The sequence below is a fragment of the Planococcus citri genome, chromosome 2 (assembly GCF_950023065.1).
Source record: "Planococcus citri chromosome 2, ihPlaCitr1.1, whole genome shotgun sequence".
Taxonomy (NCBI): domain Eukaryota; kingdom Metazoa; phylum Arthropoda; class Insecta; order Hemiptera; family Pseudococcidae; genus Planococcus; species Planococcus citri.
The window spans coordinates 84,262,117-84,274,566 of NC_088678.1; the positions used below are offsets into that span (position 1 = coordinate 84,262,117).

Sequence of the window (12,450 nt, forward strand, 5' to 3'; positions counted from 1 at the left end):
TAGTAAGAATTTTGGAATTTATACAGAATGAAGGTTCTTTAAACAGGTTGCTATAGAAAGATCTAAGCGTAAACTTTCATTAAAGAAAAAAAAAATACGCGGTCCTTTATTCATTTTTTAATAGCGCTTTTCGAGTGTTTTGCAAGAGTTTCACATACTCGTATGTATGTAAAAGGGGCATAAGTACTCGTACATACATTTACTAGTAACTCCCTTTATTTCGAGCGCCGCGCCGCTGTGCGAAATACATACAATACAATATGATATAAATGTCAAATGTGTGTTCGAGAGTTGGCAACATTGGTTTTCGTTAGTGGAAGTCACTCTTTTAGTATAGTATCTATCTCTATATATCACTAATAAACTGCGATGGTGAGAAGAATTGAACCGTAACTTCAGGCTCCTTTATAATGGTAATTGAAATGAAAAATCACAGAAATTTCATTACTGATTAGGTACGTGATTAGTGATTATAAACGCCTAAACGGTTTCATTGAAAAACCGCGGATGAACTTTTCAATTACCTATATTTTATGTTATGTTTTTCAATTACCATTAGGTATAGCGCAGCACCTAAAAAAACGACGCTTTCAAAACGGTTTTTGAAAATGGCGAAATTTTTGTACTTACCACGTCCTTTTCGCGCTATTTTGTATTCATTTTCCTAGAAACAGCTAGTGCTAGACTGCTAGGGGTAGTCTGCCTTTCGATACTTGCTAGTAAACTTGCTGCTCGACGACCATACCTGATTACTGTCTGTTGTCTACCCCTACCCCTACCCCTGCCCCTGCCCCCTATCCGTCTACCTCTACTTCGTACACTTGTACTCTTTTATTTGTATGTGTACTTTTTACAATGTGAGCACCACTGAGCAGGTTGGTAATGGTATCTGACTCTGAGTAATATGCCACGTCCGTTCCATGGAAATTCAGGTAGGTGTTGATTCTGATAGGAATGTCTCATTTTGAATCTAACAAGATACATACTAATTTGTTGTTGTTGACATGTCCGTGTTTCAAACTGAGGCAAAACTTTGAACGCGTTTTTATCCTTTTTATGTGCGGCGTATTGCGTATTGCGTACTGCGTACTGCGTACCATTTTGAAAGTAACTGCATACGCGTATTGTAGTGGTACTTCATCGTCAGAGAATACCACAATCACGAGCAGTGCTAAAATTGCATACAGCACACTACTTATGGGCCAGGAGACCCCCTAAAACGCGCGTAATTCAATATTTTATCGCAGTATAGATATATGTAAGAAAAAGTCATTGATCTTTACGTTTTTAAAGTCGTAGAATCCGAATTTGGCAAAAAAAATTTCGTGGGGCGGGGGGGGGGGTGAGGCGTTAGAGGGGGAGAAATGAAAACTTTGTGCATATCAACGTGCGATACATCGATATGTATGTTTTTGAGGTCGCAGAATCCGAATCTGATATTTTTCTCGTTGAGTGGGGGGGGGGGTGAGGCGTTGGAGAAGGAGAAATGAAAAATTTGAGCATATCAACGTTCGATACATCGATATGCATGTTTTTGAGGTCGTAGAATCCGAATTTGGTAATATTTTTTTGGTGGGGTGGAGGGGTGAAGCGTTAGCGGGAGGAGAAATGAAAATGGCTTTTTCCAAAATTAATTTTTCAAAGAGACCGTTTTTTACATGACGTTGATTTTCATTTCGTGTTTCTATGAAAATTATCGAATTCCGTCGAATTCCGCGCGTACTTTTTGACTTGGACAGGTTCAGTAGTATGTGCGGAATAGGAATGCATGATTTATGGGTGCCCCCAGGTGCCCCGAGGTTTTTAATGATATTTTTAGTTTTCAAAAATACATAATTTTGATGAAAATCGCTCCAAACTCACACACGTGAATTTTTCTCTTCCCGCCAAATACATGCTTCATCCCCCCTACACCCCTCACAAAAAAAGATTTTTGCGTATTTTTTGACGTTTAGCCAAACCTACAGTCCCTCCAAATTGTTGACCTAGAGGGTCCAAATTTTCACAGTACAATGTGAGCATGCACCCCAAGTGCCTTTTGCAGGTTTCAACCTTCCAACCACATTTGACCTCTTTCCAGGGCCAAGATAGGTTTGTTACCATACGTTTTGAAGGAAGAAGAAGAGAGTTGAGCGAAGCCGAAGGGGGGGGGGTCAGTCCCCTGCAAATACAAGCAGGAAATACCGGGGAAAGAGAGTTGGGCAAAGCCCAAGGGGGGTCCGTCCCCCGCCAATATAAGAAGGAAACAGCGGAAGGAGAGAGTTGGGCGAAGCCCAAGGTACAGGCGAAGCACAGGAGCGAAGCGAGGGAAGCAAAGCGCGGAACATGAAAAAAAAAACATTTATGCAGGAGGTAGTTGTGCGAAGCCCAATTGGTGGTGCAGGGGGACCCCCTAATGCAGGCGAAGCACAGGAGCGAAGCGAGGGTGCGAGTAGTTCAAGAGGCCTCAAGTTTTCTGGCACAAAAGCGGCAGACTGCTACCAATTTTTTTCTAGAGTGCTTAGTTTTTCAGTTTTCCCCAAAAAACTAAAATTTCATTACGTGCAAATTCATTTTTTCGATAAGTGATCGATTAAAAATTTTTTTCCCATTTGGGTACAAACCAATAAAAAATACACTTCTCGCGATTATTTCTATTTAACGAACATTCGAAACAATCAAACCCCGTATGGCGTATACTCGTATGCAACTCCAAACAACTTGCGACGCTGTTTGGAATTTTGAGTTATATCATTTGCGTTTTTATAAGATCTATTTTGTAGATAGGGTACCCAACTCGGTGTTATTTTTTTGGGATTGCCGGGGGGGGGTCGTGTCAAAATCGATTTTTTTTAGATGTAAGTATTAAGTAACCTTATCACTCCCATAGGTGCGATGTAATATACATACGAGTATACGAGTATTATGTACATTATACAATAGGTATATTAGGTATATGTGTGTACTGATTTCTTTTCGTTTGGTTTGGTTTGTTTTTCTCGCAGTTACCACATTGGATAATCGTCAACATTACGATCCATCTAGAACGCGACATCTTTCTGTATCATCGGATAAAAGGCCGCGATCTTGTTGCGATGTTCCCAACAGTATACCTGACATCAAGTGAGTACATTACAATAGTACGTATAGCGTGTAGCCTATTACATACGATTATTTTGTACTCTATGCCTATAATTGCCTATACGCTACATTTGCATTACACTATTTACATACCTACCTATGTATGTATATGTAGGTACGTACTACGTAATACGTGCGTATACTCGACACTCGTATACCTTTTTTTTTTTTTTTTTTTTTTCAAGTGTCCCCATTCCCCACGAGGGGGTGGGGGAATTTATTGTGCAATATAAGGTACAACTTATGAATACCTATTGGTTCTCATCATAACCATACCAAAGTACACAACAAACAAGAAACAGTGAGAATTTACATCAACTACAATAAATAGATAATGTGATGAAAAAGCGAATTATATCTAGGTCGGGAAAGGGGGGGCAAAAAAAAAATACAAGGGAAAAAAAACAAGAGGGTGATATCAATTAATCATAATCTAGGAGAAGGTGTGACATGAAATCGATTACGTTCGAGGGCCCACAGCGATTGTACTACTTTTCGACAATAGTGGATATGAGCAGTATCACTGACATCGATTGGAGGATCTGGACGTCCATCTTTGAATCGTGTACAAACTAGTAAAACATGAGCTGCTGTCTCATTCTCGTCTTTGCCGCAGCTACATAATGGAGATAAGGCACGTTTTTTCTTAAACAGGTAGGAGCGAAATACACCATGGCCTGTAACAGCTTGCGTGAAGTAAAAATCCATCTCAGCAAGGGAGGGTGTTTTGGAAACATTAGGAATCAACGAGTATGTGAATCGACCAAATTTAGCTGAACTCCATAACTTTTGCCATTCTCTAGTTGTAGCATCAGCAAATTTTTTCCTTAAAGAAGCGCCGTTGCCGCCTGGCCATTTCAAAGGAGGTAAATGAACGAAGTCTTGCACTGGAATATCATTTTTAAGTAGCCATCGTATGCTTCTCTCTGCGACATGGAGGTGCAGGGGGGGAACACCCGCGAGAACTCCAGCAGCATCTACACCAACGGTACGATAGGATCGGATGATGCGTTGACTGATTTGACGCCGAAGTCGTTGAAGTTTGATTACATTGTCATGTAAAAACAGTCTATGATAAAAGGCTGATGAACAATATTTAATTAGCGCTATGACTGTACCATAATACATAATTTTGCGAGCATGAGATGAGTACCCAAAAGTATTATTGCAAAGAGGTAATAATAGTGGTAAGTACTTATAGGCTTTCTCAACAATATAATCTATGTGCTGAGTCCAATGCAGTTTATCGTCTAATATTACGCCAAGATACTTGAACGAGTGGGAAGTATTAACTCTATGACCGTTTATAATAAAATAATCAACATTAGGCATACGTTTAGGGTAGCGATTAAAAACAATAATATCTGTCTTAGACATATTTAATTCTAAATTTCTAGAATTAAGAAATGAGATAACTGAACAAATTACTTTGTCAACTCTATATCGTAGTACATTAATCGAATTAGAAGCAATTACTTCGAGTGAGTCGTCGGCATAGCAAAAAGAATAATTCCAAATGCGTTCTAATATCAACATGATTTCGTCGAAAACGATATTCCAAAGAAGTGGGCCAATACATGAACCCTGTGGGCAACCTCTCTTGATTTCTTTTAGCACCTCTTTAAAATGAACATGACGATCGGAGAAGTATGATTTTATGATAGCAATTAGAAAATGAGGAACGTTACGTTTGTTCAATTGATTAATAATATCTGCCCAACGAGCGTTATCAAATGCACCGCGAATATCTAAACTAATCAGCACGGTATATTTATAATTCTTCAACTTATTAATACAATCTAGTACAGCGTGTAAAGCAAGTTCACATGATCGAAAACGACGAAAACCATATTGATTATTGTTAAGTGGTGAATACGTTTCTAAAAATAACTCTAGTTGTGCTTTGATTAATCGTTCGAACGTTTTCCCTATTGTTGGCAACAGTGTAATGGGACGATACCCGTCAAATGTCTCGGGGTCCTTGCCGGGTTTAGGGATGAAGGAAATGTTGCCTACTTTCCACATTTTAGGAAAATACGAGTTACGTATACACAGGTTGTACAGAGCAGGAAGAATTGCAGGGTTGATTAAATGAAGAGTCTTGATTACTTTGTAACCCAGGCCATCCGGACCTGGAGAGCTGCGATTACTCGATTGTTTTAGTACTTCAGTAACATCAGATGGTAGAATGAGAGGGGGAGGACCTTGAGAACCTAGGGCGGGTGTATGTAGGATTTCCTCAGGAAACGGATCATCAGGAAACTTTGAATCAATTAAATCTTCAATATGGTCAGAGACACTCTGAGACATAAACGGACGTTGCTTGTTTTTGACCAGAATACTATATGCTCGTCCCCACTCACGCTGGTTACTCACAAAATTGCGCCATGCATTGATTTTTGAATCATGTATTGCTTTCCGGTAAAACTTACGAAACTGATGTCGGAATGTAAGAAATACAGCACGACGAACTGGTGATTTTTCTTTACGGGACAGCTTATCAATTTTCCGAAAAGCGCATTTCAGCTCTTGTAACTCGTCACTCCACCAATGAACGACTCGGATTGGTGGTATGGGTGTTGAAGCTTCTTTAGCCAGGTCAGCTAGCTTATTTGTGAGTCCAAAGCAATAATTATCAATATCCTCCGAAGTAGCATTATTATCAATAGGTGCTAAGTTGGCTGAAGCTACCAGTTCAGAGAGTTTTTCATGATCAACACGAACGCGCAATCTTTCTATAGGTTTATTAACGGTGATGTCAACTGTGAATGAAATTAATCTGTGGTCTGATAAAAAGTTGTCATCAATAACTTCCCAATTATTGATTAAAGGGTAGAAGCTGGTGGTAAGGTCAGGTGCGGCAGAGAAGTTTTTTCCACTGTGTACCCAATGCCGAGTGGGAGTATGATCGTTTGCTACTAGAAGGTCACAGCTTTTCACAAACGAATCAAAAATTGCACCTCTCTGATTAGAGATAGATGTTGAGTTCAATGAAGTAACAACATTAAAATCTCCTGCTATGACTGAAGGGGAGGGGGGTGACATCGATGTTGAGATGGCTTCGAGAGGTTTGGTGATGTTATCTTGTGGAGGAATGTATACTGAATAAAATTTGACACCTAAAACATCTGCACACACCACGTTTTCGATATCGCAACGAACCTCTGAGAATGTAAGTCCGTACCTAACCAGCAATGCGACTCGATCTTTAACAATAGAGCGATAACCAGAAAACGATAGTGTACCCTTGAACAAATACGGATCTGAAACCATGATGACGTCGGCATAATGTTTCATAGCGTGAGCTCGAAGTAAAGAACAGCATAACAGGTCGTGATTTGCGTTAAGTTGCAGGACTAATAGCTGGTCTGTTCTATTCATGTTGTTGGCTGGACTCAGGTCCTCCGCCTGTGATTGGTGTACGATATGTCTTGATAATTTTTGCTGTTAATGCCCTCTTAGTGACGCAATCAGGTGAGTCTGTCTTATGGTTAGCTGGACGCAGACGAAATCTTGGGAGTTTACTTCGGATAATAGAGTCGTTGTGATCTGTACAATCAATACACTTATCATCTTGTGGGATTGAGTCCAATTTTTCTGCTTTACAATACTTTGGTGGATGTCCTAGACGTTGACAGTTATCACATCTCACAATCCGTATGGAGGTATCAATGATGCATGTATCTAAGCCTACATTTATATATCTACTTCGAGTCGCTTCTAGATAAGTTTGATATGAAGTTCTAACAACAGCGAGTTTATACTGAGCTTTATTCGGATCTTTATACTGCACAAAACGAACCTCATAGGGCAGAGAATTGAACCGTTGAACAATATCGTAAATAATTTGATCTTGAGTTGTATTTATAGGAACGTTGTGTATACGAAATTCTGCACCCTTTGAACATTTACTTTTTGTCATTATACCAGGGACATTTGATATGGATTCCTGGAACTTAGCGATGGAGGATGGCTCAGCAAATTTTAAAAGAAGAGTGCCTGAGGGAAATTTAGTTGTGACTGTAGCAAGCCATTTCCTAGGATCCACTTTTGAGCGTAAAATATCGGAAGCATCTGTTCCCGCCACAGTAGGAATAATGAGCAAGGTATTTGAAGTGATGGTCTCGTTGTAAGTTGATGTCTTCGTATTGTTTTTGTTATGATGTTCTGGCTGTGTTGTGGTAGTATGCTGTTGATTTGTGTTGCCAAGTTGGAGAGAGTCAGACTGAAGAGAGGCGGAGGGGTGTATATTATTTTGCACAGCAGATGAATACGATTGTTTTGAAATATCAACGGATGAATCGTAATTGACGCTGCTGGGTGCTGCGTTATTGATAACTGAATATCTGAAGGGTGGAGGAGTGTGTGGTTTCCGGAAATCGGACTCGGATTCTTCAGTTTCACGTAGGTTGTCGTTATCTCTGGTATTCAAGCGTTTTTTCTTGCGTTTCTTCTTATCATAACTAGAAAATGACGAAGCGGCTCCTGGATAAATCTTAACAATGGCCTCTTGTACAGTACGTGTAATTTCTCCACGGAGTTCGGTAAGAAGAGATTGCTTAACTTTAGAAGCGAGGTCTTCTTCAGAGGGGAGTGATTGAGTAGCAGGGGGAGGGAGGGCAGATTCTGTAGAAGATTTTGTGACAGCATGCAATTGATTGCCAAACCTGACACAATCCGCATGAAGTTTTACTGCTGTTTCTTCCCACTGTTTACTAGCAGCTTTCTCACGAGTTAATTTATTTTCAATATTTAACAATCTATTTTTTAATTGCTCGTTTTCAACTTGGAGCCGAAGATTTTCTGACCTAATAAATGCGCATATGCTGGAATTACAGGTGATTGTAGGTTCGGTTGATGTTGAATTATTGGCAACGTGTGGTTGAAAAACTGTTTGCGGTTGTTTAGGCGTGCTTGCCGACTGTAGATTCGATGTACTCGTGGAAGTTCTTGATAAATTTGATGATGTGAGTGCTATAACAGAATTCGTGGAATTGGACGTGGTAGTCGTTGCTGTTGAAGACGTAAGTAAAATATTCGATGTAGTCATCGTAGATAAGGCCAGAGTAGTAGCGGTAGCAGTAGCGACGGCATTCGAAGTGGTAATGGCGGGAGGTGAGGTGAAGTTGATATCAGCTGTGATACTGCGTCTTGTATCGAAAGGTACGCCGTATGGTAAAGACTCTTGAGATGAAGGTTCCTGTGAATTAGGTGCCGGCAGGTCGAAAACATGAGTCACTTTATTAGTCATAGGGTATATTATGATGGTATCTTCATCGAGAACAGAGATTAACGATGTATCGTAATTATGCAACGCAGCAGTTTCACTGATATTGGGAGGATTTTCAATTGTTTTATCACGATTCGTGATTCTAGTATCGGTATTAAAAATATTACTCAACGAAGAAGCGAGATCTCGAGGAGTAGATGTAGTAGGTGATGTGCGTTTTGCAGGAGTGTTGTTATGAGGTTGAGTTGGTGCTATGAGAACTGAGGGGTATGGAGAGGATACCACGGGTGTCACTTGCACACCATTAATCTGTGTTGGCGAACTCGTAGCAGCATTCCCAGTAGCTGGCACCGAAACATTTAATGGTGATAAAATTGAAGATGACGTATGTACTGGAGTTGACATAATTTGTTCGAGATTATGAATTAACGTTTTATCGAGTGAGTCCAGTGAGATGTTCTTCAATGTATTGTGATTCGTAGAGAGATTAGTCTGATTATTCTCACTCAATTCTGCTGCGAATTTGTCATTGTAATGATTTTTATCAAAGTATGATTGGTCTGAGATCTCTGAAAGAGTTTCTATATCACGTAGCTCAGCGGCAATTTTACCGGATCTGGCATCATTTAAGTACTGTTCAGATTTACTGCACTTACTCATAAAGATTTGAAAACATCGACCTTCGTGGACTCTGCGATTGATAAACTCCTTTTGAGTTTCATCCGGGAGACGATCGAAGCTGACTCTGAATGGTAAGTGCTAAAGTTCTAGTTCAAGATTGCGCATCTTCTCGAGCTGCGTTTGCACTTTAGGTGTGAATTTATGTTTGTTGGCAAGCAGATGTTTAACTTTAGGAGTAGATTGACGAATTGTGCTATCCAAAATGCGTGTTGTCTCAGCCATTATGAAGATATGAACTAATCGAATCGAAGGCCTGGATCAGCACAAGAAATGAAAAACCAAGCGAACTCCGATGAGTACCTACTCCGGAGCCGCTGGTCTTGATCACGGAATTTGTAAGAGACAAAACGATCGAAAATCGCCGGCGTTGAAGCGTTTACATAAAAAATATGCTCACGAGTTGAAATATAAAACATCGAAGAGAGGCACAAAAGAGCGCGAAAAATCACATGGCGAATCAGTGATAAATACTGAGAACTGGACTTCGATTTTTAAACAAAAATTAACGATTTTCACGCCGGAAAAACATATAAATTTAACGATTTATACGTCAGAGTAAATAGTCTTATGCTAAAAAAAAGAAAAAAAGAACCGAAATAAGACGATTGTTAAGTTGAACGAAATTAACAACGCGAACTGCACGACCGAACGCGAACGCATACACCTCGGAGCCGACACTCGTATACCTACTTGCACTTACCATTATGTGGGTGTCGAGTCGAGTCGAGTCGGATCGGATCAAGTGATAGTAGCGAACAGGGCTGAAGATTTTACACTCTTACTATAAAATGTACACTACATAGCGCATAGTATATTCGAGGGGGTCGGGTCGGGTAGCTTTTTATGTTTTTTTTGATTACCTCCTTTTCTGAAGTGATAGTTACGGGTTCTAAACTTGATGTATGTATAAGCCATCAGAGGCTGTGTTACTGTTGCTGGTGTAGGTACAGGTGCAGGCGATGGCCGATACTCGCGTACAGTAGATAGCCAGATAGGTAATTTGTTGGTTGTATCGAGTCGAGTAGATCTACGTAAATCAGGGTGTTTACAGGCCGAAAAAAACTACAAATTTACGAAAAACGTACGAAATTGGAAAATGACCCAAAAAAGTAAGTATGTACTATGTACATATACATGCGAAAAAAACGTCAAAAACGTACGAAATTTTGCAAGGATTTAAATGTTAATTTGCCGACAAAATCACCAATGTATTCTCAAAATTTTTATTTTTTTCAAAAACTTGCCCTCGCCTCGCTCGGGCTATATTACTCGTATTATCTCCTATTTCTCAAATTATTCGTAATTGTGTTTGAAAAGTAGTTAGTTTTAAAGAAACCTTTTAAAATGTCATCGGTGGGAGAACTGCCTTTTTCACATCAAAATTACTACCTACTGTTTTGCATCGTGAAACTACAAGTTTGAAAAGCTTTTGCCCTCGCTTCGCTCGGGCCAATTAGGTGTTTCTTTTCCGCTTACAATTTCAAAAAACCAGCGATAAAATTGAAAAAAATTGAGATAGCTTCGCTCGGGATTGTTTTCTTTTCTTTTTCAAAATTGAAATTCTTTAAAAAAATATATCAACTGAAATTCTCGCATACCTACGAGTACTTCTCGAAATACAATTTTTCAATAGTTTTCGCCTTCACTCCGGCCTGTTCTCCGACTTGAAAAAAAAAATCAAAATTAACATCCCAAAAAAATCTCTCCAATTCTGAAATTTTATAAACCAAAAAACGAACTCCTCGCATTAAAAATCATTGTTTTTTTTATAATTCTTTCGAAATACAAATTTTCCAAAGTTTTTTCCCTCGCCTCGCTCGCGCCTTTCCTCTTTTTTTTCAAAGTCTCGTTTTCAACTTTTTTGAAATCAAATTTTCAAAAACTTTCACCCTCGCTTCGCTCGGTCCAATTTTTTTTTTTCAAATTAGAAAGAAATCACGTTTGGGCTCCCAAAAATTAAAAACAGAAAGCGAACATTTTTGTATGTAAGTTTTATGAAATGTAATATCAATCGGAAAAACGGGTAGTTTCTCCCTACTTGCGTTGAAAAATTTTCAGTCAAACCACTCCCCCCTCTCAAAAAACCTCTATGGGCCAAATTATATTCGTTCCAGGCTCGCATCGGCTCTCGACGACTCAGACCACACTGCTCGGCACGTTGAAATTTTGATTTTTGTAGCCGAACTGACACGATACACCCCTCCCTTCGATGTAGCTGTAAATACGTTTAACTATTGAAAAGATATCGTTCAAAAAAAATACGATAAAAGTACGAAAAATGTACGAAATTTCGTTTTTTGGATTTAGTACGTACGCTGAAAGAAATGATTTTCAAAACGCTTTATTCAGTCCCAAAATCGATGCGATGGTTACTGCAAAGTATAGTAATTTTCAAATTACCTCATTTTTATGCGATGATTACCTACTGTAGTTTAAATCGGAGAATGCATCGAGTAATGGAACGAGTACATCGCATCGCAAGGATGGATTTATCGCGTCACTTTTCAAAATTCATTTCATCGTACTTGTGTTCCCGTTACATTTCTTTGGGAACTCGGTCCTGCAGACGTGGTATTCGAAACATCATTTTGGTGGGTAATAATTACATCGTATAGTAAGCGATGATTCCATTTCTTAAAAATGACTTCGGACAGGCTTATTAACCGAAAAAAATTTCCAGTCAACGTTATGGTTAAGGTTATTAATTTTTCAAAGTCAAGGTTAGTTATGGTTCAGGTTACGATTATTGGTGATCATTTTTTTCAGGTAATTTTGCCAGTTGAGCTTAAAACCTTGGTTAATGGTTAAAATTACGAGTACAGTGAAAATTTGAAAAATTTCTAAAATTTTGTCCGAGTTTGAAATTTTCAAGTTTGAAAATTGAAAAACTGGTAACATTCGAATTCAAACAATTTTTTCAAGAAACAATTCTTCATCATCTCTTATTATTAAAATATCATTTAAGATCGAGCCTCGATACTATACTTAGTTTCAAATTTTTTCAACTTTCTATTCGCATTTTTTATTTCATCTTTTGATCATATTTTTGATTGAAATTTGTGTATAAGAATGTAGGGAGTACTAGTAGATTGTTTTTGTAAATCAACGCATCAATAATTGGTAAGCATTCCCAAAAAGTGATAAACCTACCTATAAATACTTGGAGGGCCGGAATCAAATGTTCTACTTGCGGCCATGTCTATAAGTGAAGGTAGTTAGGAACGAAAGGTTGCAGGATTGAATCCCAGTTAGGTGGGCAAATTTTTGTAGGGAAATTCGGTCTTGAAAAATTTGTTGCAGTGAAAATTAAGATGTGCGGAGAAACTTGAAATTGAGAGTACATACCTAACCGCACTTTCTAAATTTTTGAATATTTACCCTATGCTTACTAGGGAAGCCCCCCACATGATAATCTCTGA

The 12,450-nt window shown here is 38.9% G+C and overlaps 1 protein-coding gene across 4 annotated transcripts in view; it reads left to right on the forward strand.

Annotated features, from left to right (window-relative positions):
• Window positions 1-12,450, forward strand: part of LOC135838172 (CREB-regulated transcription coactivator 1-like) — a 67,863-nt gene that overhangs the window by 29,667 nt on the left and 25,746 nt on the right. For all 4 annotated transcript variants that reach the window (XM_065353790.1, XM_065353791.1, XM_065353792.1 and 1 more), the window contains one exon: window positions 2,985-3,102. In XM_065353790.1, the coding sequence (XP_065209862.1) occupies window positions 2,985-3,102 (118 nt within the window). The remainder of the gene's footprint in view (window positions 1-2,984; window positions 3,103-12,450) is intronic.